This window comes from Mastigoproctus giganteus, chromosome 2 (assembly GCF_048544385.1).
Source record: "Mastigoproctus giganteus isolate SK-2022 chromosome 2, ASM4854438v1, whole genome shotgun sequence".
In the NCBI taxonomy this organism is placed as follows: domain Eukaryota; kingdom Metazoa; phylum Arthropoda; class Arachnida; order Uropygi; family Thelyphonidae; genus Mastigoproctus; species Mastigoproctus giganteus.
The window spans coordinates 434,961-447,142 of NC_143576.1; the positions used below are offsets into that span (position 1 = coordinate 434,961).

Here is a 12,182-nt window from a genome sequence, read left to right on the forward strand (position 1 = left end):
TCTTCTGTTATCTCAAAGGCGTTTGTATTATTTACTCGAGTCAGTTTTTTTTCCTTTCTTTTCTTACATGTATATCAAGTGTGCATCTTATCATTCTGTGATCACTTCCAACATTTACCTTGTTCAGGACAGTAACATCATTCACGAGATATCTTCTGTTAGTGAGGATGAAGTCGATTTCATTAGTAGTTAATCCATTTGGACTCTTCCATGTCCACTTTCTGTTCACCTTTTTCTTGAAAAAAGTGTTCATTACTGACATTCCTCGAGATTCTGCAAATTCCACAAGTCTTTCACCTCTTTCATTTCTTTCACCAATTCCAAAATTTCCTATATTTCCACTTTCTGTGCGGTTTTGTCGCTTTCCAACCTTAGCATTGAAGTCCCCCATAATGATAGTGTAGTGAGTTTTCTGTTCATCTAGAAGACACTCCATTTCGGTGTCCATTTCTTCAACCTCTTCATCATCAAGGCTCGATGTTGGTGCATAAAACATTGTGGCGCCTCCGTAGCCAGGTGGGAAGGAGCAGCAGTGCGTAGCACATGCTTCTTGATTAGACCGGGGTTCAAGCCCGTGACCACCAAATACGGAGGATGCGGAAAGGTCAGGGAATGACCACCGCATATCCTGGAGCAATATGGCCTTTGTTGCTAATGCTCCTAAAAACCAAATAACAACATAACAACAACAGCATAAATCATTATAACCTTTAGCTTGTACCTCTTAGAAATCTTGAGTATTAGTCTTGACACCCTTGGTGATGTACTTTTGAATTTCAAAATGGTGTTTTTTATATCTTTATGGACCAGGAAGCCAACTCCACCTTCACTCCTTTCACTGTTTCCATTGGTGTACAGCAGATTTCCACTTGATAAACTTATAAGTGATTCATTTCTTCTTGTTTCAGCCAAACCGATGATATTCCAATTCACATTTTCTAATTCCTTTTCCAGCTCTAATATCCTGTCTTCACCGATGAGCGATCTTACGTTGTAACAAGCCAAGTTCAGTTTCCGTGCATGGCAGCCTGGTCGTATCCAGAGATTCTTAGCACCCTCTGCTTCCACTCTGATCCTCTCACTGCCATAAGAGGGGGAGTGAAAGTGTAAGGCAAAACAAACGAGGGCCATTTGTTTCGTCTTACTGTCATGTGCTGGAGGGTTTGGTCTTTTCCTCTTCACGTTGACCAGGCGTCTTGAAGAGAACCACTCTACACGTCCGTTGCCACCTAAGTGATGTAACAGGACTTACCATCGGGGAGGTGTGCATGAGTGGATTTTAGGGAGGCAGGCCAACCGGACTTCTCCTAAATCTTCTGTAATAGAGAGATATTGGATCCATCAGTGTTTTAGACTGAGTGTCTGATAACACACAGAATGCCTGTTCCCCTGTAAGCCCCATGCCTGTACAGCTCAGTCTTAAAATTTATTTAGGCTATCAATTTCCACAACAAAAGATGGAAGTCTGTTTCACGAATCAACCACCTGTTGGCTAAAGGCAAATTTCCGCACATCTATTATACAACTGTCTTTTCACAGTTTGAATCTATGCCCCCTCAGGTTCTTAATCTGAGCAAGAGGAAGAATCCCATCATCATTCAGCTTGCTCAGCCAATTCAAGGCCTTATATACCTCAATGAGATCACCTCGTAGGTGCTCACTCTCCAAGCGATGCAATTTGCAGAATTTAAGCCTTTCTTAAGCTTATACAGCATCAGCCAAAAAACCCCTTTCCAATTTCACCCATCCATTTGCTCCAAATGTTTGTCTAGTTCTGCCTTGAATTTATTTAAGCTGTCAACTTCTACAATGATTGATGGGAGTTTGTTCCAACAATCAACTACCCACTGGCTAAAGGCAAAATTCTGCCTATCTATTCTACAACTGTCTTTCCTCAATTTGAATTCATTAATCTGGGCAAGGAGAAGAATCCCATCAGCATTGAGCTTGCTCAAACCATTCAAGGTCTTATACACCTCAGTTATCCCCCCCCCGTAATTTTCATTCCCAGAGTAATGTAACAGTTGTTACATTACTCTGGAATTACTGATATCCATATAGTTGGATTTCAGGAAAGCTTTTGATAATGTAGTACATAGAAGACTGCTGTACAATTGGAGTGGTGTAGCATTAAGGCCAAGTTACTGCTACATATAAAGAGATGGTTGTTGATTTGGAGAAGATAGTGATCATCTCATAAACATTCCTGAAAGGTTAATAAACTCATATGTTGAAATTTTAATTGAATATAAAAACTTCTTTATATTCAATTCAATCACTTTAAGATTATTATATCACTTATTTTATAGCAATTTGGTAACTTATTCCCTAGAGCATGGGTTGCCAACAAGTTGATTGCAGCTTTAATTTTGGTTTGTCACGATGAATTTTAAATATACAGTCATCCCTCAATTTGCTCTGTCAGGTATACTACCAAAATTTTATATTGTGCAGAGGGTTTTGCTACCTGTGCGTTATTTTTTTTTATTTTTTTTTTTACAAAGCTTCAAAAATAGGAATGAAGAGCAGATTTTGAAAATTTATTTATTTATTTATTTATTTTTTTCATGATTGAAGATTTCATTGAAGGAGAAACACATTTCACCATAATAAAGTAAAATACCACAGAATTACAGCTGTCGGTATTATTGCAAATGTAATAAAATTGAGTTTACTACCTATTTATAATTAGATTGCACTAACAGAAAAGTGCAAATTGTTTTTATTGTTTTATGGTTGTGACCTCCAGAAATAGCTTTAGAGAAATATCACAAAGGCATTCAAAACTGATTCTTATAAGGATATAACCAAACAGAGCAATAAATGGTGGTGTGTTTGTCCGGTTTTTTTGGAAACAACTTCCTCATTCAGGAATCCTCTTCATCAATTATCCTACGTTAGCTGTTCAGACAGAATATTTTTCCAGTTCGCGTAACTTAGTGTTTTAATCGGTAAGCATTGATTTTGCTGTTTTAATAACTTCACAGTACTTAAATGTTAATTTTAAATTAACATATAAGATTAACCTATTAACCTTTTGATTTAAAAGGAATACTACGAAAAAGAGTAAAACGTATCATTTTCATCAAGAGTGGGAACAGAATACTTTTTTGTAATGGTGAAAGAAAAATGTTGCTGTTTGATTTGCAATGCTTCTGTGGCTATATCCAAAAAAGGAAATTTAGAAAGGCACTTCAACGCACTCCATGAAAAATACCAATCGGATTTTCCGCCGAATAGTGACCTTATAAAAAAATAAATTGGAACTTAAATCCAGATTATTTGCACAACAAAATTTCTTCATGACACCTAATTTAATCTTTTTGTTATACTGTACATGTTTTTATATTATCCCATAACCTTGTCAAGCCCCTGGCCTCCTGGCTGTGGCGGACACATTATTGTATCTTTACTTCTATATAATATCGGTGTAGATACACCGTAGATAACTCTAAGAAACTACGATGGTAGTTGTTGTAGTAGGCATCATTTGCTCTGTGTCTCATATTGTGCTCTTCTTTCACAGCAAGTTGCCATGGTATTGCACTACCTCTAATAAGTAACGCTTTACTGTACAATAAAGATTTTTTCTTATAATGATTCAACTACAGAAGAGCACGTAATACCATCATGGGTAAACAGCTTTTGAACTTTCCACACAAATCTGGAATAAAAATTCTTTGTTAGACATCAACTTTAATAGAACTTAACATTCCACAGTCTGATCAAAATCAGAGAACCATATAGGTTCTCTGATTTTGATCAGACTGTGGAATGCAGTTCTTTTGGAAAAACCACATCGTTTGAGAACAATAATATACTGTGATTCATTAAGTGTAATACAAGCCATACAAACCACAAACAATATATCCCATCACTGGATGGGATAGATTGCCCAAGAACTGTCTTGGGAAAATTAAACATACTAACAGATTTAAGAAAAACAAGAAATACTTTTGTGCTGGATACAGGACACAAAGGAATAAAATGAAACAAAGCTGACAGAACTACAAAATCAACAAGAAATACTTTTGTGCTGGGACACAAATATACCAGAACACAAAGGAATAAAATGAAAAGAAGAAGCTGACAGAACTGCAAAATCAACAGCCTCCAGAAACAATCTTTCCCAGTTCCATATAAACCAATCATTCAAAACTGCTCCAACACAATGGCAAGAAATCTTCTTGTATTTCTCCTCTGGACACAGAGCAGGAGTGGAATTCACTGAACTGATTTCAGTAGCTAGGGTTGTTTCATTGAAACTGAGGTTTCAGTTCAATCCTAGTCTGCATGTTAGATCGTATCTAAGATCGTTAAATCGTCATCTAAGCCATCATCTGCATCGTCATCTAATATGTGTCACCTGCACAGTACATTGTCATCTAACCGGTGACGCCACCATCTGCATGTTAATCGTCATCTAGTCATTAAAAAAAAATTTGTTTATACTCCGCCATGACAACCAAGTCAGTAGAGTTTACAATAAATTGTCAGTACAAATATTTATCATATTTAGTAGTCACGGGCTTGAATCCCAGTCCATGCTATGCGCTCTCGCTCCTGAGCACTCTGCTACGTCAGGCCTAAATCTGTACAGTACATCGTCATCTGCACAGTACATCATCATCTAATGTGTGACACCTCCACTTAAAGTGCAAGTGGAGGTGTTAAGCATGTTAATCGCCATCTAATGTGTTAATCGTCGTCTACACAGTACATCGTCATTTATGGAGTGACGCCTCCACCTCCATGTTAATCGTCATCTAATGTGTGTCACCTGCATAGTACATCGTCATCTAACAAGTGACGCCGTCATCTAATATATGACACCTCCATCTACATGTTAATCATCATCTAATGTGTAATTAGATGACGATTAGATGATTATGCTTACAACTGCAACACTTTCGTTGAACAGCTCGGGTCGATGATTCTGCCACTAGAGAAGAACTGCTGAGTATGGTTTCGTTAAAAGAAAGAACTAGAGGTCTTGATATCTTTAACTCATTCGAACATTTTATTGAAAAAATTAAATTAAATTACCACTATTTAAGCTTGTATAAGTAACAACAGATGGAGCTAAAGCAATGACGGGGCACCTTAACGGATTCATTGCATTGTGCCAAAAGGATGACGATTTCCCAGATTTTTTGAGTTATCACTGTATCATCCACCAACAAGTGGTATCCAGCAAAAGATTAAATACTAAAAGTGTTATGGACATCGCTTTTGAAATCGTGAATTCCATCAGAGGACAATCTCTTCAAAGCAGACTTTTCAAAATGCAACTCGATGAAAAAAAACCAGATCTGATATTACACACAGATGTGAGATGGCTAAATCAGTGATTTTAAAACAATTGAAAACATTGTTCAATATATTTCTTATCCATTTAATGTCCACTTAGATACGAAACAAATTGCGGAAAAAATCGCTGTGATTTTTTAAATGGAGAAAAAATTTCTGTTTATACTCAGCACGACAGCCAAGTCAGTAGAGTTTACAATCGTCAATACAAATATTTATCGTATTTAGTAGTCACGAGCTTGAACCCCGGTCCACTCACGAACACGTGCTATGCACTCTCGCTCCTGACCACTGGGCTACGTCAGGCCCTAATATAACTTGAAAATGAAATTATTACATTGCGAAACGATATCTTCCTCAAAGCCAGATCATCAGAAGAAGATTTTTGGAAATATGTTTGCCAAGAAAAGTTCCCAAATGTAAAAAAATGCAGTGAACTTTTAAATTCCTGTTTTGGTTCCACATATCTATGTGAATCGGCCTTTGTTTGTTTCAAATACGAAAAGATAAAGAATCGCTGTGCTCTTACGGACTTGCATATAGAAGATTCTTTACGGTTTGCCTTATCAGAGTATATCCCCGATTTTGAAAGCTTGGCAGATGACATGAAGACACAAACTTTGCATAAATTAAAATTTTAAATATGTATGAATTTAAAATAAGAATTCTGAATTGTACTGAATTTTAAAATTTATAAACAACATTTTTCAATGTGTTGATTAACTTTTTTAACCTTGTGCAATGAAATTTTTGAGATGGTAGTTCACTGCACATTTTGAAGGAAAAAAGTTGATCGCATCACAAATTAAGTTGGCCACCCCTGCCCAAGAGTTTCATGCTTGCTTCCAACTGTAAATGTAGATGAGAAGTCTCAGCAGAAATGGCAGGTGTGCCATTTCTGCTGAGCTATTAGAATTAATAAAGGCACATGATGCAAGAAAGCAAGCTTATATAGCATCAGCCAAAATTTAAAAAAAAAAAAAAAAAAGCAAAAAAACCTTCTCATTTCAACCATCCACTCGCTCCAAATTGTTTGTCTAGCTCTGCCTTGAATCTATTTAAGCTATCAACTTCTACAAAGACAGATGGAAGTTTGTTTCACCAATCAACCACCCGCTGTCTAAAAGCAAACTTCCACACATCTATCCTACAACTGTCTTTCCTTAATTTCAATTTGTCCTCTCAGGTGATTATTCTCACAAGAGGAAGAATCCCATCAGCATTGAGCATGCTCAAACCATTCAAGGCTTTATACACCTCAATCATATCACCTCGTCCTAGTCTCCAGACACTGTAATTTGCAAAACTTAAACCTTTCTTTGTAAGAGAAACCCTTTGTTCCATTCACTAATCTTGTTGCACCTCTGTACTCGTTCCAGCAGCTCTACATTCTTCTTAAAATGAGGCCTCCAGCCAGGTGTGGCCTGACCATTGCCTTATACAAGGGGATAATCACCTCCTTATCCCTGCTAGAAAAATTCTTGTATATCATTGACAAGACACCATGTCTGCACTGCTCAGAAAACTTCATATCTGTCTGCACAGTTACCCCCCAGTCCCTTTTCATTCTCTAGCACTGTCAGTGCAGTACCACACAGTTGATACATTATTCTGGGGTTATTGTTTATCATATACACTAATTTACATTTGTCAATGTTAAACTTCAGTTGCCACCTCTTAGCCCATCTGCTCAACTTTTCTAGATCCTGTTGCAGCAGTGTACTGTCATTAGTGTCATTAACAACCCTGCCAACCTTCGTATCGTCTGCACACTTGGACATTAAACGTGATATACCATCATCAATATCATTAATGAATACAGAAAATAACAATGGACCCAACACTGAACCCTGGGGAACTCCACTAATAACATTAGTCCACGAAGAGCTGTGTCCATTGATTACCACTCTCTGTCTTCTCCCACTCAACCATCCCTTTTATCCCTAGCAGTAATTTGCCTCTAATGCCACACTGCTCCAATTTGTGAAGCAGTCTTACATGTGCAACAGTATCAAAAGCCTTTCTAAGGTTCATATATATGATATCAAAATTATTACCTGCATCCAGTTCCATTGTGACCACATCATAGTATCCAATCAAATTGGTCAGACAAGACTTCCCCTTAACAAACCCATGCTGTGTCTGAGCTATAACTGAAGTCTTGTCTAGATGATCCTGCAGTGCTTCGTTAACCAGTGCCTCCATTAATTTCCCTAGAACAGAAGTTAAACTAACAGGTCTGTAATTACTTGTGTCGTCCTTTGATCCTCCTTTGTGAATTGGGGTCACATTTGCTCATCTCCACTCCGTGGTTACCTCCCTTGAGTCCAAGGAAGCTCTCATAATTGTGGCTAAGGGTTTGCTTACCTCTAATATAACTGGATAGATCCTATCCACCCTCGGTGCCTTTCTTATATTTATCTTCAACAATTTCTCCTCCACTTTGCTCTCAGTTATTACAAAATCATCTAGCTCACTGCCGAAGTTTATTCACCTCTGGCATTTTCCTCCTTGAATAACTGCTCACGTGTGAATGTAGATGCAAAATACTCATTTAGTTTGTTAGCTATCTGAGCAGGATTATCAACAGTTGAACCATCGATATCAAGCGGACCAATCTTATTCATCCCCTTCCTTCTAGAGTTTACATAAGTAAAAATCCCTTTGTATCCTTTGCCAAAGATTTCTCATAATCTGCCTTTGCCTGCCTAACCTCGTTTGTGACTTGGTTACAGACCAGCTTATATCTATCATAGCCTACTGTGTCACCCGTTAATTTATATGTATCCCATGCATTTTCTTCTTTGCGACGTCTCGTTAGTTCATCTGACATCCATTTAGGCCTAAATCTTGAACAATATTTCTTAGTTGGCATGAAAAGCCTAGTAGCTTCCAAGATTAGTTCTTTAAGTGATTCCCATTTTGAATTTACTGTTATTAACATCATCAGTTGGTCCCACCATATAGAATTTAAATACTGTCTCAGACCGCTGTAGTTGCCTTTACGAAAGCAAAAAACCTTTCCTCTACCAACAGGGGTAAAGGTGCTTTACCTGCAGATTCTTAATGCATGAAGAATCTCTATTGATAAGCAGATCAAGAGTATTACTCCCTCTAGTTGCCTCCCGAACATGCTGCTGTAGAAAATAATTATCCAATAAATCCACCAAAGCCTTGCTAGTTTGTGTGAGTGACCAACCCAAAAATTCCAGTCAATATCTGGGAAATTAAAATCCTCCATTATAAGACACTCTTATTTACTGGCCCACTCTATTTCCCCGTACAGTTGTTTATTATACTCATCAGCGTCATTAAGCCTATAACACTCCTGCTCTCAATTTTGCTTTCCCAGTGCTTATGTCACACCAAACTGACTGGACACTGCAGTGTCCAGCCATGTCGACTGGATGTACTTCCTGGGATTTTGTGTTTAACTAATAGCATAACCTCTCCTCCCTTCCTATTCTGTCTATCCTTTCTGTACACATTGTACTCCCCAAATTCTATTTCTGGATTCCTTATATCTGTGACACCATGTCTCTGATATCCAACAATATCTGCCTGTGACGTTTTGGCCAACACCTAAAATTCATCATATTTATTTACTAAACTCCTAGCATTGGTTTGCACACAAGTATACATTCACTTGTTCCTATTCTTAACTATCCTAACACAGTCCATGTATTTACTTGTCCCGCAGTGATTCCCAGCAGTCCCTGAAATCCCCTGCATCTTGTTGTCCAGGCTGCTGCTCATTCCAATAGAAGCAGTGCATCTGTTAATCTATTAGTTCGTGTATCCCCCCCCTCCAAGCTAGTAGTTTTCCAACCCACCTAACACTGCCTCGATAGCATCATTAAATATTCTTGAATCCTTTCTATTTAAGTGTATCCCATCTCTGTAGAACAGTCTCTCCTGTTAACAAGCCCAGACCAGGCTGAGAATAATTCTACCCTTGAGCCTTGCACAATCTCTCCAGGGATGAATTGATCGACAAGGCTCTCATCACATACTCGCATCATATACTCCAGAGGAGAATTGCAGACACTTTCAAATTCGACCCTAACTTTTTTTTCAGCCCTGAGCTGTACTTATTAAGTAATTCCGCCAGTCTCCTACTGTTAATATCATTAGTGCCAATGTATACGACAATATCACCTTTCTTTTTTCACTTTCCAAAGAAAGCCCAGTTAGGAACCCCAAAGGAGATTTCTATACCTGCTGCAAGCCAATAAGTTTTTATTAGAATTGTATTGTATTTTTGATTGGTTAGCATATTAATTTGTGTTTTACAAATAGATTAAATAGGCTTAGTTACATTCATTAGCTTATTTTTAAATTTAGCTAGTGATTTTGTAAGTTACAACTGGCTACTCCCACTACTGTCATAGTGGTGTTTTTGGTGGGAATATTGTAGTGTATCCAGTAGCTCAGAAGAATAGTAAGGTTTAAATTGTAATAAATAAGTATATTGAAATATTTAATCACCTTTAGGGCATATATAACTGTTGTGTTTTTTGATTAGTTAATGTATTAATTTGTTTTACAAATAGATTAAATGGGCTTAATAGCATTTGTTAGTATAGTGACGTTGTAAGTTTGCAACTCGCTATCGCCTATTGTATTGGTGTTTTGGCTGCAATGTTATAACATAGAAGAATAGTAGGCTTTTAATTGTGATAAATAAGTATTTTGAAGGTTTTAATCACTTTTTGGTCATATATCGTTTGTATTTAAATAAGGATATAACTAATTTAGCCTAGTGATTAGGCTTGCGGTATAGCCTAGGTGACCATATTTTCTTGTAGAAAATAAAGGGAAAACCTGAAAAAAATAAAGGGCAAATCTGAAATAGGTTCATAAGGATAAAAAAAAAAAGTTTATTTTAATTACTTAGTTTTGCAAAGGAAAGTTCAAGAGAAAAATTAAAAAAATTTTTTTTAGTAAAAAAAATTTTTTTGCATGAATACTTTTTTAAAAATATTGCACTCATCTTTTAAAAAGTCATAAAACTGCATATAACCCTTCAAAATTGCATTTAGTATAAATGCATGCATCCACTGTTTCAACTTTTAGGTTTTTTTTTGCTGGTCTGCATATTGTTTATTACTGAAGATATTCTCTCAGTAGGAGCATTTGATCCTGCGAGACATAGGCAAAATTCTACAATTTTTAAAATATTTTTGTTTATCAATAAAATATCTAAATATTTCAACCCATTTATGATGGCAAAAAAAAAAAAAAATGTAATTATTATATTAGGGTGTCCTGTAAATGATTACATATACCCCATTTATGTATTATGTCTGTAAATTGAGTGTGTTCTCTGGTCGATTTGCCTGTTTTATTGGACAAAAAAACCCCCAGTTTCTGCGGGGGGAACCTTGCTATCTACTCCTGAGACTGACTAACTCAGCCATTGAGTGAAAAACGCCGTTAAAGTTCCTTGTCTCATCAACGGGATTTGAAGGGCCTTTTCCACCCGATGTGGCGACAGGAGCAGCAGTGCGTAGCACACACTTCTTGATTAGACCGGGGTTCGAGCCCATGACCACCAAATACAGAGGATGCAGAAAGGTCAGGGAATGACCACCACATATCCCCAGAGCAATATGGCTTTAGTTGCTAATGCTCCTAAAAACCAAACAACAAACAAACCCGGTGTGGGGAGGACAGTGATGATACCACTGTGCTACCCGCACAGACCATTTATGATGGCAGGTCATTTCTTCATTTTGTTGCCACTCTGAGTTTTTCCTTAGTAACATCATTTTTAACACAAGAAACTTCATTGAATAACTTGCCATTGTCAATATTCAGTTTTATTTTATTTGAAATAAAAGACATATTTTTCATGTCTTTCCTCACGCTCTCCTCAACTTTCATCCACAATAGAATTTCTCACAAAAAGATCCATTTAAATATTTCCTTTTCCATTGATCCTGATCCAGCCATGATCCTGATAACGTCCTGATCCAGCTATGAGAATGATTTTTATATGCTCTTCTTTAGACAAAGGCATTTTAGAAGTGTACCTAAAAACAGAAAAAAGAAACATTATTCCCTATGTATGGAGACTTTTGAATCGCCCTATGTAAATACTACTGTACTATTAAGGTATGTACTAGTGTTGGATATTTTGGAAAATAAATGATTTTTTATTACAAATAATACCTAGCAACAGTTATGTGTATTCTAGGAAATATGTAAAATAGAAAGAAATTATGTAGTGTTTGGAAATTATTAATGGAACATAGTGCATAAAATTGGCACTTTTTTTTTTTTTAAAGTCCAGCCAGTCTATTTTCCCTCTATTTTTGTATGATTAAGTATCCATGGAGAAATATTCAAAAAGTTCTGGATTTTTGAATTCTGGAATTGTTAGGTATTTTTACTATACTTTAATTTTTGTATTGCAGCTGAATATCATGTTACACATCTGTAACACAAGATTATATTTTCTCATTGACTGTTGTTATATCTTCTAATTTAATATATTATATATAGAAGAAGCGAAGCCAGTATAGTAAGGCCTGCTAGAAATCCAGAGAATCCCGAAGATCAAAATAAATATAACGAAAGGCTAGAGAGAGCAAAACCCACAGCCACTAGGCATCTTATTCTTGTTCGTCATGGCCAGTACAATATGTCTGGGGAAAAAGATGATGAAAGAAAGTTAACTCCTTTAGGTAAGAAAAGAAAAATTAATTTTTAAATGCTGCTTGACAATTTTTTTTTTTTTTTTAACCCCATCTCCTTATATAGGCAGAATATGTGAAAGTGAAAACCTCAGGACCTGCAATTTTTTGTTTTTATAGGTGTTTCTGGAGAGTAAATCTAAATGTTGTAAACTATCAAATGAAATAAAATCT

General features: G+C 36.5%; 1 protein-coding gene across 2 annotated transcripts in view; it reads left to right on the forward strand.

Annotated features, from left to right (window-relative positions):
- Window positions 1–12,182, forward strand: part of Pgam5 (Phosphoglycerate mutase 5) — a 99,013-nt gene that overhangs the window by 7,636 nt on the left and 79,195 nt on the right. For both annotated transcript variants that reach the window (XM_090390330.1, XM_090390331.1), the window contains exon 2: window positions 11,818–11,999. In XM_090390330.1, coding sequence (XP_090246456.1) covers window positions 11,818–11,999 — 182 coding nt within the window. The remainder of the gene's footprint in view (window positions 1–11,817; window positions 12,000–12,182) is intronic.